At 33.1% G+C, this 18279-nt stretch overlaps 1 protein-coding gene across 1 annotated transcript in view; it reads left to right on the forward strand.

The window, feature by feature from the left end:
• Positions 1-1249: 1249 nt before the first annotated feature.
• Positions 1250-18279, forward strand: part of LOC108553104 (contactin-6) — a 125775-nt gene continuing 108745 nt past the window's right edge. The window contains exons 1-3 of the mRNA XM_017907869.1: positions 1250-1361; positions 2301-2518; positions 8101-8176. Of these exons, the coding sequence (XP_017763358.1) occupies positions 1250-1361; positions 2301-2518; positions 8101-8176 (406 nt within the window). The remainder of the gene's footprint in view (positions 1362-2300; positions 2519-8100; positions 8177-18279) is intronic.

An 18279-nucleotide genomic window follows, 5' to 3' on the forward strand; every position in this document is an offset into this window, starting at 1 on the left:
ACTATATTTCTGTAACGAAAAGATTGCCGAGTGCAAAGGGTTAAATACTCGCAAGGGGTGGTAAAAATCCCAGCTACGTCACTGCTAAAATCGCGAAATTATTAGAAATGCAGCAAGAAAAGAAAGACGAGGAAAGTATATGTTTTGTGAAATACCCTCCAGTTACCAACACGTAAAATGTCTATATAACACATTGAAAAATTGTTTTATGATCTAATATCGTGTCTTTTGGTGAAATTATATGATTTACGTAAACATTCAGCTCGTGATAAATACAGCACCACGAGTCACTTTATTTGTATTATTTTTTCATACCCTAATGAATAAATAATGATCAATAAAGTATCGCGTAATGCATCTGATGCAATATACATAAATCCTGACGCGTTATTCGACAGTATGCAAGTAAAACTTAATTCTTTTTAATCATTTCCTGTTACTTTTAAACCGAATAAACAATGCAGGAGCATTTTGTAATGCATTTTAATGAAAACAAAAAATCCCGGCGCAGAAGCTTTTTTGTCACTTTAAAATTCTATACCTGAAACATGTAAAAATGAAATCGTTCGTGGCAGCTGTGGAACATGGACGTTCCCCGTTCATTCGATGAACAGCTTATGATATAAATGTTCGATTCCGACGCCCGCGAAATTAATACGCCGTTACGACACGGAACAGATTCCGCCATTAGAAACAACAATCCATCACGGGGTTGCAAAGCGGCGAAAAAATGGCCCGCCTACCTTTTGTTCCTTTAATTCAAGGAACTTTATCGAATTTCCATAAAATATCGCCGACATCCGTCTTCATTCTTTTCCACGGGAAAGCCCGTTTCTCGTTTCGACGCCGAGGAACGCGGTCGAAACGTTGACGCGCGTTCTCCACGCAGGCGTTGTTTCGAGCCGGTTGTCTTTAATCGAGCGTCTTGACGCTAATTTCCTCTTAATTGCTCGACGCCCCCAGCACGTAAATCAAAACTTAACGAGAGAGTCGGTCGAGATGGGGAGAGAGATGGATGAAAAGGAGAAAGAAAAAGTCGCGGTAACGAAAAGCAAGAAGCAGTTGGGTGAAGGGAAAAAGTATGCTAACTAGCAGAATCGAGTTTTCCTTTGACGAAATATTAGGCGGTTAGATGGTTAATGAGTTGTACCGTGGATTTTTCTAAATTTGAATTCTGCTACCCAAGTTTGAAACTAAACATATCACGACCAGGAGATGGAAAAATGAAGGACGAAATGCTTCATGGGGAATGAATACTACGAGGAAGTCAAATGGACTAAATAACAACACCGAATGTGGAATTTTTAATCTAAAATTTGGAAACGGTAGTGCAGGCTGTGATGGGTTTAGAGAGTATTTTTGTGAGGAATAGAACTGCACCATTTGAATATAAATTTGCTTTGGCATTCTGAAAGTGCTGATTTTACTTTGTATATTTTGTATTATTTATTTTGTAAAATCTAATTGGAATAATTTTACATTATTCCATACCGCTCGCTGATAGGTGAGAGAAACTGCGTAAACAGCAAATATACACTGACTTCTTTAATGTATCGGTATGCTCTTTTAAGGTATCTATTTCAACTAGACCTCAACTAGACCTCAACCATTTATTTATTAAATTTTTCTTCTTTTTTTTTAAATTTCTTTTCTTTAATTATTTCTTGTTCCATTACTTTTTGTACTACTGTACTACTACGTTATTACAGTATATTTCATTTTACTATTTTTATTGTATACCAAAGGACTTTTGTCTGTTAATAAAGTATTATTATTATTATTATTATTATTATTATTATTATTATTATTATTATTATATATTGCATAGGTTTCTAGTAAATCTACGTCTTTTAGAGTGATCTTTGAAATATAATATTTGATTGTATGTACCTAGATCGAGTAATTAATCATCTCAGAATATCGTAGGCCTGACCAACCTTGCAAATTCTAGAAATATCGCGAACCGGTTGCCATAATAATTTTAAAGTTTCTTCTCGTGACTTTGAGAAAGGTAACGTTCAAAGACTGAAATTTTTCGTGAAACTGCACGAAGCCAACGACGAATAGGGCAAAAGGATCTTCGTAATATCGTTTTCCTCGTGGGAGAGGGCGCTGCGTTGATCGTGGCGCTGCTTTGTTCCCTCGCAAGAGCGTGATCGAATCGAGAAGCGCATAGACGCGTGTTCGGCAAACTCGGGTCAAGATTTATAGACGTGGAGCCGTTATCGATCGCAGCACCCTGCTTGTATCGCTAGTAATTGGAACATTTATGAGCCAATCAATCACTTTTCTCGTTGCAGTCCCCCCTATGCTGTGGATACCGCACCAATTGGTTGGTGCACCCTTGGAGCATTCCGTCACACTGGAATGCAACACGGAGGCTCATCCAACTTCTTTGAATTACTGGACCAGGGAGGACGGCGTAATGATCCAGGGGAGTAATAAGTACAAGATTACATCAACGACGGAGAAACTACCCTACAAGACGCGTATGACGCTGACGATATACGATCTGCAGGTGGGTGGAACGAATTTTATCGCTGATCTCTTGAAGCTGCGTCTGTGGAGTGTGTTCACGCTATTACATTGTTCAACACGAATTTTAATCTGTAATATCCATTGGGTAATTCTCGTGGAGTTTACTTTGCTGAAAACGAATTCGTAATTGAAATTGCTTTATCACCCTCGGTTTACGAAAATTGTGTTTTTCTAGGAACACACGACGTGTAATTAGGTTATTGCATTATGGTGTATATAGAAAATATAATTTAAAATGGGAATAAGAGATTCTATCATATAAATATGCAGGGTTGAAAGATGAGAGAAGAGAAACACACAGGATTGAATAGGGGTATATATTCTCTCACGAGGCAACATTGATGATTAATGATAAATATATATTTCAAAGATAACAAATGACAAATAGGGTAAGGCTAATTATATCGCAAACACTATTTCTCAAACACTCTTTGATACATATTGTCACGTTGGCAACTCACTGATCTCTTATCCCTATGATACTCCATCAGGGCCCTATGAATATATAAGTATGTATATAAAATATAAAGATGATTTTATTATATGACTCTGTTCTTTATTTTGTTATAATGATAGTAATCAAAGAGTACTAGGTCGTTCACCTGGTACTTTTTGACGTAATAATTTTAGGTATCTATAAATATGTATTGTATATTGCTGTAAATCGTAGAATAATATTTTTTTGCTTATAAAATCCATAAATCAAAATTTAATTATATTTTTGAAACGTTTTCCTCTTGTTTCGTCCAAGACAAAGATAAACAATTAGATTTTTTGTACGATTTTCTCACAATCATTTTTTATTTTTCAACCATTCTGTATCATGAGATGGAAAAAGTACTAACATTTTACACTTGTCATGGGTATTCCCTCAAGTTCAAGATATTTTTATTTAATCCTCCTTCAATTAGTACTTCGAACTTCTATAATTCACAGAATCGTGTAACTCTCATATCAAACATCACGATTTTTGCAAACATTTTTACTAAAATTTATAATTATTAAATGGTTTATATCAAAAACGACTTCTGTCAATTTACTCCAGTTTTTAAATAGTAATGCACTTTTATAGTTAGAAGTAATACTCACATCACCACGAGAAAAATATTGTAAATCGAAGATGATAAAGTATTTTTTCTCTCTTAAAAAATCAATAGAATTTGGTATTATTTTCAATATTCTTTTAATATTTTTATTTGAAATATGCATTGATCACACAACTCATCGATAATTTAATAATTAAATTAATTAATAATTTTAAAAATAATTTACCAAATAATTTATCAAACGTCCTAGATATTTTGATCCTAGATCGTATCGTATACAAGATGACATGGCTTGCACTAGTTTCAAAATCAAGCATAGAAGATTCGGTAATATCAGTGTGGGCATAGCTCGTCGAGGAAGTAATTTTCCACGCTAATTTCTTATCTTTTTGTTTCTCAACGCGTACGTATATTTCGTGGCAGGTAACTCCTTTTCTCTTTTGGTTGCTTGTTTGTTTGTTCGCCATGCAAATGTTCTTCCATTCTCCCCGTGCTCCCTGAATTAGGAATTCCTTTTTTTCTCGTTTTTCCTTAAGTAGCAGCGCGGAGCGCGAAGATCGCGTGTTCCTTTTTCTCCGTTTGGCTACCTTCATGCCGCGTTTTTCCCGGCCATTTGTTTGGTTAATTAACGTACAATAAAACCCCGGAAGATCGATATTTTTTTCGAAGACGTCTCGTTTCTTGCTTGGCCAATTAACTGCGACAAATATCGTATAATTGACTCTGCGTATTCTATCTCGAGCGTCCTATTCCCTCGAATCTCTTTGTTTAACAAAAATACACGCAATTTCACCGTGAACGTGCACTTACACTGTAACTACCGTACTCGCGAGGGCAAGAGAGGAAATTACGAAAAGATAACTTTCTGCACGTTTTAACCTCTCCTTTACCATGTTTTTTACTGCTCTCGACCGAACATAAAATACTTCCCGGTACAATTTTCCTATGTATGTATCGCTATATAAAGTTTACTTGATTCCATATTTTTTCAAGTTTAAAATGAAGTAGGGAATGGATACGATGCATGAATGAAGAGTCTAAGAAATTGTGCGATATAGATTAGTAAAGGAACAAGTGTTATTATGGTTCGTGTTACTTCTCGGAACATCTCGAAACATGGTTGCCAAATTCTTCTGTCAAAGGACTCTTGAATTTCATTTTCTTAATTTTCATAAAAATTTTCATAGAAATAAAAATAGTTATTTGAAAATTTATTGCTCAAATTTTATTTTGTTCGTGCTATTACATACTCGGATCTTCAAATTTTGTCAAAATTGGATAGACGTATTAAATCATAATAATGTATAGTGATGTATTAAATTAAACTGATTCCAGTTAGGTGCAGTATGGCACTAATTATCTAATAATATCTAAATATTTATTTTAACACTGGAACTATCAAAGGGAATAAAGGGACTTGTTTAAGCAATTTTTGAAAAAATTAAGATTGATTTTTATTCAAATAGGATTTTAATCGTGTATGTTTATTTATTTTCATTGTATCATTTTAATTATTATTAATTACGTGGGTTATATTTTGGTTCGCGTTATAGGTCGGTAATTTTGAACATAACGAAGTTTTCGGGTCACCATTTTGAGGGAACAGACAACAGGAAAATTTCGAGATATCTTTCAAATAATCTCGAGACTTTAGCTCCGAATCGAGGGGAAACTGCTCACCTACTAACCCTAACTTTAGCCAACGGGAAGTGCCGCGAAGTCAACAGGTGATATTTGAAAAGTTTTCGCGACATCTCACGAGATTTATTCGCAGATTATTTTCATGTATGGAAAGGATATCCTTGAGATGTCCGTGTAAAATAGGAACTTCCTCGTGTCGTCAGCTCAAGGAAAATATATCCCTTTTCCACCCCCTGCCCCTATCTTCCACCCTTTCATTTTCCGTGATTCTTTATTCCGTTGCTTTTACGGGGATAATAAATGCTTTTGGGATCAAATTTTGAAAGTACAAATGATCGAGAATAGAAGTTGGTTTCGTAAATCAAACTGTATTATGAATCAGACTCGATGAAATTCTTAAAGGAAATTGTGTGATGAAAGAAAAAGTAGAAAATAATGATCAAATTGATAATTAACTGAATAAACAGAGTGGTTTTGGGGATTTTAAAGTAATTACTATGGTTATTTAATTTTTTATTAGATAGGTATCGATATTCTATTGATACATTCTATTTTTTAATTTAATTAAATAATTTTTGATAGATTCAGTGGTACTTTTTAAATTATACATATATATGTATAGCATTATATTTTAAATTTTATTTAATTCACTTATTACTGTGCAATTGTATTTTATTATTTCAATACTGTGTTAGTGATATTTGGTAATAATATTATTTCATATATAATAAATGATAATTATAAATATATATAATGTGTACATACCTAATAATAGAAAAATTCTGAAAATAACGTTAATAGGTATAAAATGTAAAATATATTTTATTTCATATGTTCTTTGATACCACATTATCAGCATCAATACATTAACGATATGCAATTTTTTAAAATAATAATAAATTTTATAATTAGTTAATTCATTAATTTTGGAAAACTTGTCAAAAAAGTAAAAGAGGTACTGTATTACCATCTTCTTGTCACTAATTTATAGTATTTTGTTGATTCATATACTCATAAAATTTATTATTATATTGTTCATCGATACTAACAAGTATTAATACTAGTATAATATGTATATGTATTAATACTACCAAGAGTGGATTTGATACGATGAAATGAAAAATAAAATGCACCGTTAAATCCTCTTATTAAAAAAAAAAAAAAAGAGATGAAGGGAGGAAAAGAATTTTTATTTTTTCTATTACGAATAGTAATTAAATACCATTTCAATTCTACCATTTTCACTAGTATATCCCTTTTCGCGAATATAATTTATTACATTCTGTGAACGTAAAATTAAAAAATAAAATGAACTCATATACATATGTCATACTAGCGAATACGATCGATTCGATCGATATTTCCATCTGACCTATATTTCCTTTCTCTTGTCAGCTGTTTGCCTCATTTTGTGCAAAACTGATGCGTCTGCCGCTAGATGGCTACGGGGATGAATATCGTCGTTGATCTAACGTGAATTTCGACTCGATTGCGTCAGACAATCGAACGTTCCAGTATACGGAAGACGCGGTATCTTGTAACGAGTGCCTGTGTCCTGTAATTTGTGCTGTGATACGATTTTTGTAGCAATGAATATTAAAATAGACCTGATAGTCTGAATCTATTGTCTTCTGACCTCCACGTGTTTGGTCGTATGAAAAAGGATATTTCTAGAAATCATTTCAATACGGGTGACGAAGTGAAAAAAGTAACCTCAATATGGCGTCGCAAAATCGAACGTGGATTTTTCTACGACGCAGTTCGTGAATTCGTCGTGTTATAAGTTCTTGCCAAATGCTCCTGATGAGTGATGATAAATAGAGCTAAATGTAAGTGTTCATGTTAACATTAAAAATACTTGATTCATTCGTATCTTTTCATACGGGGATGTATAATTTATATGAAGACGAATCTATATCTATCGTATATACGCATTTAGATCGATTCATCGATTAATTCGTTCCTTACAGTTTTTAATGCGCTTGAAATCTGCTGTAAAGGGTTACATTTGCAATAACTTTCTCCTATGCATGTAAGAAACTATTGTCTTTAGATTCTGAGTTGTCGTCGGAGAAGCTTCGTTACTATCCCATTGAATTCTGACCACATATATGCATCCGTGAGACTGTCGCAGCACAGTTGATTCGTGTAATCGGATCCACACACGGCGACTACTCTTACACTGTCTCGTAGATACATGCGTGTGGGCAAAATTCATTGTTGTGTAGTACCAAAAGATTTTAGTTAATATTTCGATAACTAATACTGTTCGACGTTGATATTTATAGGAAAATATTAATTAAAATATCACCTTTTACTATATATTTCAAACTTTACAAAATTCATAAGAAATTAATTAATAATTTAACCCTTATTTATAACCTTATTTATATTCTTCGTACGACTTCAATTATTATTATTACATATCTGTGATTTACATATCTGGTGATTTCAATATTAATCAAAATTTGTATTTCTAGTAACACAGAAATCGGTTTAAGACTGGATGGAGAGAGGATGGAAGACGGTGTGCGTCTGAATATAATGTGTGCGTATATACACGAGTGTGAAGAACGACAGAAAGAGACGACAGCACTGAGCCGAATATTTGTTTACATTTCACGGTCCCACCGATTCGAGCTCGGAACAGCGGTAGTGTGTGTTTGTAACCGGCGTTGAGTGAGGAACGGGGTAGCCAGTGTTATACGACGTAGTTACCATTCCTGTGTGTTTCTATTTTATTGTTCCGTTTCTTTTAATGCTGCTTATATTTCAAAATTCTATTCACTTTCATCTTATAACCATTCCTACATTATTTTTAAAGCTAACACGGTTTCTGTACTTCGTACTAATGCCATTATTATTCTGTTTTCAGGAGGAGGATTACGGAAGCTACAAATGCGTGGCGAAAAACCCACGTGGAGAGACCGACGGCGTCATCCACCTGTACAGTAAGTGTTGTTTGTTTGCTCATGTTTTAAAATATCCCGTGGAAACGTTTGTCGAGCTAATGACGAATCGCCACAGTGAGTATGCCAGTGGTTCTCCAACGAGACATAGTTTACTCGGATCCTGGCGTTGGGAATTTTTGAACCGTTCCCTGTTATCCTGGACAGCGAATAGTTCTTGATTAAGTACCGCGTATTTTTTCCCTCTTTCGGTGGTTTCACACTTTTTTTCCATTTTCTTTATTTTCGTAGTATAAGTGTGTTGACATACGACATGGCGCTTTTGGCAATTTTCATTGCGTGTAGGGTGCAGATTGTTCAAAAGTAGGACAATAGGTCTGTATTTTATCTCTTTCTGTTTTTATTTGATAAAATTGAATAGTTAATTAAAGAACAGATATTTACAAGCTTTGTACATTGAAATTGTTGATTGTAAAATGAAATGCTCAATGCCAAATAACATTTAGTAGAATAATATCGCGAATATTAAGCTATAAAATGTATACTTTTGGATATTAATAGGGTCTTCACATTAATTGTATTATTATTTTATATTCACTTGAATCACGATTCGTCATTAGTAGAAAAGACACGTGTTTTGTTTTGAACAAAACCCAAATAAAAGGATAATAGAATTATTTATATAGCATAATTGAACATAATAAAATCGAACTCCTCAGAAGTTAACCTTTGTACTTTAGTGTATAATTGATATTCATATTTTTAAGAACCGAATAGCATACTTTCATTAATATTTATATCTGTTTCATAGGTAATAGTATATATAAAGAAACACTGAACACAGAATCATTTTCCTCTACTTTTCACTTTACAAAATTGATCTGTATTATTTCAGAGCAGTTCGATCACCAAAATAACACGAAACCTCAAAACTTTCGAATAATTAATAAACATTTAGATCCACGTTTTACAATTTTTGTGGTATCACGCTTTAGAGACCTAGAGATAGGATACAAAAGAAAAAGAAAAGATAACTAAACAGTTCAAATTTCAAATTGCGACGAATAAATAAATATTTCGAAGTAACTAGGGAAAATAAATAAAGTAAACTGTGAAGCACAACGTGTTAAAAGATATTAGGAAATAAATTGAGGAAATAAATAAACAAAGTAAATTGAAAAGCACGGATAACTAAGGAATATCGAGATGCAAATAAAAGAAATAAATTTTAAAGCACAACGAGGTAAGAAATATTGAGAAGCACTGGTGCTCGACCGATCTAGGAGGTGTTTACAAAGTAAGCGGAGTCGAGACGCACTATTTGCGCTCGCCGATCGGTTGCAGAACGTTTCTCGGTCAACGCGCTCGGTTTCAGATCGGCTGCGCCACGGATTCCACTAATTCGGCAAATATATACGCGCAATTAATTAACCGCCCTCAGAGCCGAGGAGATCGCTTTTGCGGCGATCTATTAATTCGTGATTAAATTGCTATCTTCGGCTATCATTCCGTTACACCGTTGGTCTTAGATATTTGGTAATATTTACGACCGAGTACGGTGATAATGATACGAGAAGTGAATTTAATGGAAAAATGATTCTTTTAATAGACGTCGAATTTAATTTTTTAAATAAATAACAGTTATTAAGAAAATTAATAATTCATGAAAGATTAATAGTGAATTGATAGAATATTAAGCCAAGAAAATTAAATATTAGGTAAAGTATAGAGGTATTAAAAGTGTAATAATTATTATTTTTTTATATTAATCTTTTGATCTTCTTGTTTTTATTTTTTAATATATTTTTGTATTTCGAGAACGTGCGTAGTTTTAAATTAGATTTTTCAGTGTTATTTTCTTTATATTATAATACCCAATAGTTAAACCAGTCATTTTCACAAATTTTTGATATTTTATTTAAATTATTCATCTCACGTGTATCAACGTTGATTTTTATTTAATAGTAGGCAAGTAGTTACATATACTTATTTATTTTAAGTATATTACTTTGATTATTATCATTTCTATATACATTGCTGTCCCAAAAAAAAGTATACACACTTTGCGTGATTATAAAAACAGTATATATTTAGATAGATTACAGATTAAGAGTACAAATTAAAGAAGACAGATATAGAATTTGTTTAATCAGCGCCAATGTCCAAATTAGAAAAAAAAAGAAAAAAAAGAAAGAAAGAAAGGATAAGATATTAAAATGTGTATACGTTATTCTGGGACATCCTGTATAATATGTTCTCTACTATTGATTTCCTTTACGTTTGAAAAGTACAGTGTCAAAAATAGGAAAATTCTTTAAAATCATCTAGAATTGTTTAAATACAATTATATTTATAACCCCTTCATGTTTTTCACAAACTTGATCATTTTCATCAATTCTACAAAATCCGACCGACATACCTACTCTAACTTCTAACAAATTCTTCACATTTTCGGTCTTAATTATCTTAATAATATCTAAACTCAGCTAAAATCATTGAGATTAATCCAATTCACCACTAAAAATTTACATTTCGCTTACTGAAAACATGCAACTACATTTAACGAAATTCGCATTAACTTCTATTTAAATACAATGCAATTCATAATATACCATTTATCCGCGCTACATTCCTTCAATTATTATGATTCGTGTACCGTGTATTTCAAAACCCATCACATCCACCATGCCATCATTTAAACCACTCGTCATAATCGAATAATTTCCTCGCACCTACCACCCCACTCCACGATTCGCGAGTATTACAAAATTGACCAAACTCGCAACGAAATTCCTCCACTTTCTATTTACCGTCGCTTTCACCCGAAATCACTCGGCCATCGGCGGAAATCGTGGAAAATAGCATATCTGCAATTTCACCGCACAGCTTCTTCCGAAGGGGCGCGTATGTCGCGCTTAATGTATGCATATGACATAAAGAGCCGGCGGAGAAATGGCCGGCCGCTGTGCAAACGCGCGTGTACGCGAACACCACGTACGAACAGGTGCACGTTGCGGGGGTGATTTCGGTGTGTTCAGCCGGTATCCCGGACGTGGGAGGGCGAGAAAGAGCGAGGAGACCGACTCTCCATTAGTATGCATCGGTTTTTCGCATTAGCGACATTCAAATGAAGCGAGCATTTAGCATAAAAGGCTACCGGGAAGAAAAAGGCTGCCGCTGATCCCCTGCAGGCGATTACCCCTGGTAAAACCGGACGAAAGCGGCTAGGATTCGTGGAAATCCGTGACCATTGGGCTAGTTTCACTCGTGGATCCGCGAATCGCTTGTCCGTCAAACATTTGCGATGAGTTCACGGCGATTTTACTAGGGTATGCAAAGGTGGACTTTTGAAGCTCCTCAAAAGGGGTGGTCGAGGAACCTGGGTGGAAGGGGCTTGCAATAGGATTTATTATTTTATGTTCGTGTTACGTATATTTTTAAGAGGTTTTTTGAACAGTTTGTAAATCTGCGATGATCCTCAAAGGGGATGCTTGAGAGGCTTAGAGTGAATAGTGTGAAATATTCAGAGTGGGGTTTGTTATTGTCAAATCAGTGGACTGGGACAGAGAATATGTGGTTTTTAAATGAGTGGAGGTGTAGTGGTGTAGGTGTAAAGGTTTTGAGGCAGGTTATACTTTTGTGAATTTTTTATGGCTGCAGGAATATTTTCTGACAATTATTATTATAGGTCTGCTCCTCTTTAATTACATTGTATTATTTAAGACTATCTTGTCATGTCTTGCTGCAAATCTGAAGTTACATTTGGTACCACATATGCTGGTTCCATGTGCATTTTCAATTTTCCTGATTTTGCACTAAAAAATAATCAACATTGCTTAGGTAGTTGCTATTCTCATGTTCGTTTGCGTGTTTTCCCTCATTTTATTTACTTTATAAATCCCCTGTAGAGAAATTGTTAGCAATATGTACATTGCGATGACAATTTTATGTGTTAAATAATTATATTATATTTCATAGTTGAAGTAAATATCGAGTTCAATCTCAGTCTTCGGAATTTATTTGAATGTAACTTTGTTTTTTTATTTTTTTTTATTTTAAATATCTTTTTGTTTGGTACACTATCTCTATTTCTTATTCGCTCAATTCTTCGGTTTAATTTCAGAGTAATTTATAGACTCCATAAACTTTTAATATTTCCAATTAATTAATTATTTTGAATTATCCTTTCTATTACTTTTCAATTTCCCAGACCTTTTTAACGTTTTCCGGTGATTAATTTAATTTGGAATTATTGTCCTCAAGAATTTCAAGAATTTGTTTATTGTACCATCGTAATATATTAATTCCCATACTTTTTGATTACTTTTTCGTTACTTATTATATAAATGGAAATTGTTAATTTTTTTGTAAAATTCACGTGGAGTTAATTTTTAAAGTTATTAATTTTTCGTAGCATTTGTATTACACGTTTTAGGAATTGTGACGTGAATTCACGCATACGAAATATTTTTAATATAGATGCTTCTCTAAAGAAAAATTTGATTTATTAATTTAAAAATTAATATATCGACGTGATGAAGCTCTTCGTTTCCGATATCACGCTGAAATGACGATATTTCTATACGATTATACATTTAATTAACAATTTATCTCTGGAAATTTCGTACCTACAGTCCATCGTAGATTAAGGGATGCTATTTCGTTGGAACGTGATTACGATCGATACGAAATAAAAGCACCTTATTGGAACTCTGTGACTAAATATCATCTGAATTTAATCTCGTTATGAAGCCAATTAGTTCCAATGGAAAAATTTCATTCGCAAGGAGAAATGTATTCATTGATCAGAGCCAACGTTTTTATTCATCGATAATGCACGAACACATCAGGTGAAAAATTAATCGTCTTCTCGCCAAACAGCCTTAACGACACTATTCTTTTTTCTTAAAAATTCATCTAACCTCAAAACTATTTTATTCGAGTTATCTTTCTTATTTTTCGTGAAATCACAAATTATCTTACATTCAACACGAACGATATAATTTCGATATAAATTACACGGTGATACTATCGAAATTGCCAATAATCTAAACAATAGATATCTAAATCTTAAGGGAAAATATTTTGTAAGAGAATTTACTTTATGGTATAAAATATACATCACGTAAGCGCGATCTTCAAACTAAATTCACGAACACAATAAGATTCTTAATACATTCTAAAATAAGAATGTTTTCATTGAAACGTCGAAACCTCAAAATTTCTGTTGAAACGAGAATTCGAAATTTTTTTTTAAAGATTCGATATTTTTTGATATTCTCCCGAAATTCTCGACTCAAAATGTTTTCTTAGACAGGATATGAAATTAACGAATAAGGAGAAATATTTTTGCACGTTGTCAGAAATAATCACACAACTTGAACTAAAATTTAAATCAGATATTCTTCTATTTTATATTTTCGTCTATAGTTTATTCAACTGGCCTGTAAGGATTCATGGAAAGAGTTTGTCGAGTTGTCAGTTCACAGATCAAAATATTCCTCTTACACCGAGCTTCGAAAATTTCCGTATTTCAAAATTTTATACATCTGGCATTCTTTCCACACGGTGAATATCGTATAAAAAAATTTGTGTAGAAGTTCGTAAAAGAATTAACCTGAAACAAAGTATAAAAGTTGTGCTAAACAATAGAAAAAGTAATGTAAAATACAATACCTTGTTCGATAACAACATTTTTGTATATTTTCCGAGTTTCTAAATTTGAAATAGAAATAAACAAAATATGTTAAAACAAATTACTCAAATGTGAATGTGTAACATGTTAACCTCAGGAATACTGGTACATATGTGCCCGTTTAGTTTCTTTTAAATTCTGATTAATATAAGTGGAACAAAAATTAGAATCAATTAGAAAATTATTCATCCCTCAAAAATGCCTCAATAATAAAAAAAACCTCGTCAAATATCACCGGTAATGGCGATTTATTTTACTTTGTAATCACTGCTTTGAAATCATTGTAACGTAAAAAAAATTCAACCCTGACGAGGTTAAAAATTGCACGAGTGAATAACTTTATAAAATTTTTAAATACTTATAAAACTTTATAAAACCATGTGAGAAGAGTGCAGGATGTGATGGTATTTAAAGAATTTCGTACTTGCAAAATTTCAAAAGATTTAAAATCCCACAGATTTCTCTTTCAATGATTTAAATATCAATCTCGAACCCACCCCTAACCACGTCCGCACCAGCTTCCGCCAACAATGCATCAGCCGAATCGAATTACCAGTTTGTATAGTTTTTCGTTTTCAGGACAGAGTTTAACTTTTCCACTCGTATGGAGAGCTAATAATGCTCGCGACCTAATTATTGCAGCAGCCAGAGAGCCACAGTACGCAAAGGTCAATAGGAAACTGATCAATATATCGGAAACAACAATGGTCCATTCGGTGAACTAGCTGATGTTGTTTGAACGTGGACAACAGCAACATTAGCCGCCGTTTGATCAGGAAAGGCGCGTACGTGTTCAATCTTTGACCATAGACTAGGATGTTAGCAGTGCCGGATACAACTCCATTCCAAGTGGTCGACCCGACAGGCCATTGGCGCGGCGGTAATTTTGAATTATTATGTGATAGAAGGGACGCCGGAATTAGCCCGCTGAAAGCTAGATCGAATAATCGAATGCGTTAGAGGGCCACGATTGAGAATCGTTGCTAATTTCCATTGGCAAAGCACGACTAATAACTTTTATCGTCACTGATTATTATCTGTTATTGGAGACTGCAGATTAGCTGATTGAACCTCGCATAACGGGCATTAAACATTGGTACACGTAATCTAATAACGTCGGGGCTCGAGAAGAGTGATATCGACCTTTATGTGTAATATTGATATTGGTATTAGTCACGGATCGTGATTTTCTGTTTTGAAATTTCGTCCCGTATTGCGCGTTCATTAATGATGGAGTTTGCAAGATGGAATTACGCGGTGCGTAATGGGACTTAAATGTAACGGTGATTACGGAATCGGTGTGAGTCAAAAGTATAAAGGGAAATAATTTCTCGTTTATTCTTTATTGTATGTATTTACTTTAGGATAATGTGAAATTAAAAATCATTTTTTTACTCGACGACAATGCGAATGCTTTAGCCCTTTGCACTCGAGGATTTTTTCGTTACAGGAAAATAGTAATTTGAAGTCTTTCTGCCATAATTAGTTAACATCCATCTCTAGAATCTGATTAAATGGCGACTGAGGGGCACCTCTCGAGTACAAAGGGTTAAAATAATATTGCGAAATTATTTTTGCCACGCAGCGAAAAATACAGGGTGTCCCAAAATATGTATACATTCTTACGTGATTATAAAAGCAGTGTACATTTAGATGGATTACAGATTAAGAGTACAAATAAATTAGAAACAATAAGGTATTAAAGTGTGTATACGTTCTTTTGGGACATCCTGTAGAATGTGGAATTGAGCTGGTATTATAGCTGTGTTGTATAATAGTTAATATTTTAATTTATCAAAACGAGAAATTTTTAATATCTGTATGATTCAAGCCATTTTCATAATCATCTGCATACATGTAGACTGGAATTAAAAATTATTAAATAGGAATTAATTTTCGAATGGATATATAAATGCAGATATGTAAAAATAACAGTTCGATTATGTTAATCATAGCTATCACTTATTGGACACTTGTGTGCCATTAAAAGTCGCGATACATGTAATTTATTAACGTAGGATTTTCAAGAAGAGTAATGTCAACTTCTACATGTGCTTCTAATATTGATACTAATCACTGAAATTGATTTTAGATTTTCAAATTTTTAGGTTGAATTTATGCATTGCTTAATGTGTTGTAAATTGAAAAGGATATGAATTTAAAATGATCGAGGAGAAGTTAAACCTCGCATATATATATGAATGCAAATGTTTAACAGTAACAGTTTGGTTACACTATAACTCTCGCACGATTAAACACTCCACGAAACTCTCATTCAAAAATCCCAACTCTCAATTCCTTGTACTCTAAACTCTAACTGTTCTCTCGCAGTTCCTTGCTCTCGACTCGCCAGCTTCAACTGTTTTCTCTCAAATGTTCGTGAATGCATTTTCCACAACTACTTGATCATGAACACGCAGTGTCCTTCCCGTGTATTACACCTCTTTCGATGCTGCCATTTTTAAGAAATATTTTGTTCTGTGATACCCAACTAAATTTAAAACTCAATTCTTCTCGCCATTATTATTTTTCTCTTATTTTTATGTCATTTGACTATTACTTATTTGTAAATTATTTTTAATTGATATCATACTGCTTATTTTTTAATTTTTCTGTAGACTTATTTTTAGATTATCTTTACTTGGATAGATTAGATTATCTTCTTCAATTTCAATTTTAAGTTTTGAGTTGTCAAGCTGTCAAGGTTAAGTTGAACTTACTAAAGATAATTCAGATAGTAGTGTAGCATTTTGAATCAATCTGTATATAATTATAAAACTATTTTAGTGTTTAATAAAATTATATGACTACATAATTTGAAGTATAGGTTCCAAATAATATTCTTCTGTTAAAAACAGAGTGCGTTTTATTCGTTCGGTGTTCATTATTTAGACGCAAATAATTTTGACTCGTTTAGCAAAAATTCTATCACTTCTGCACTATTAGAGTTAAATTTCAGTGATTGTTACTATCAACGATCTTTTTTTCAAAGGTTTATTCTCAGTTTCATTCATAAAAATGAAAGAAAGTTATGAAATCCATGATGGTAAGCAAAGATAGTTAATAAATACTCAAATATAAAAATTCTAGTAGAGATTAAAAAAAAATTAATGACAAAATTACATTGCACGTCATAAATAAAAAATCACAGAGAGTAACAGACATTTAAATTCTATCTATAATTTGATAATAGATCCGTAATACGTATTCCAAACTCATCGAATTAATTTAAATGTAACTTATGATGTTATGAAATTCGAAGTGAACAGATTGCAATGCTACGATTAGGTTCTCATACTAATTAGGATCTCGTCGTCTTCTGCTCAATAGGAATTGCCATGTTATAATTTTCTCTGTAGAACCAACGACCTCAACACGTGATCTGCAGACCTGAAACATGGATGCACACTGCTGAGATATCGTTAATTACCGTAAAATCCAGGTTGTAAATTAACAACTCAGTGAAGATCGATAGTCATAGTTTCACGGTGGAACTCATCGACAAACTCGTATCCCGGAATTGGTTTCGCCATTAGTGATGAGATTTATTATTCTAAATTTTAAATACATTAGAATCATTAAATATTATTACATCTTTTACATAATTTTTTTAAACAAGAATATTGTATAATTTACATATAGTTAAAAATTTTCATAATACATTTTCGTTTCATATTTTATCGGTAGAAATAAATTTATTCGAAAATTCTAATTACCTAAGAGACGTAATCCTTCAAAATATTTAGCTACTTACCTACAACCACAACACCAGTAATGGATATAACCACTTTAAATGAGTTCATTTCTTATTTGACAGTTTAATAAATTCAGACTTAATTATATAACAATTTTGTAATTTCACAGTCGTTCCACCTGTAATTTCACATTACATCGCAAAACTCTCGCTGATAGCAAATAATTCTTAAACAATCTCCTACCTGTATTCCTTCCTCATCTGCACCCTCTAAAGGGTTAAACACAAGTTAAAATCGTAAGCAACGGTAAAATGGGGGGATATAAGAAGGAAGTTTGAAGGGGTAGTGAAACCAGAAATTAAATGAACCATATCGTAGTACCACTGGGAGAAACGTTAAAGTCAAGCAGAGCTTCATTGCTGAATATTAAACACGTGACGTTATGCACTCAAGTGGCATGCAGGTTGCAATTTAACGATTGTCTAAAAAGAACGTAATTAAAAATAGAATCGCAGAAATAGGTGCGAGAAAAATAGACAGAAATTAAACGAGCTACACCCTCGTGATCCCCCTTAGTGACATCAGAATTCATGTCAAAGTTCAAACAAAGCTTCAAAGCTAACGATAAATATTAAACACCCGACGCTGAACCCTCAAGTGGCATCTCGCAGTGTAATTTGTCAATTGCATAAAAAGAAGGTAATTAAAATAGGATCGCAGGATCAGGGGTGGTAAAAACGAGACGTTTAATCGGA

This window comes from Eufriesea mexicana, unplaced genomic scaffold (assembly GCF_001483705.2).
Source record: "Eufriesea mexicana isolate 0111107269 unplaced genomic scaffold, ASM148370v2 scaffold9425, whole genome shotgun sequence".
Taxonomy (NCBI): Eukaryota; Metazoa; Arthropoda; class Insecta; order Hymenoptera; family Apidae; genus Eufriesea; species Eufriesea mexicana.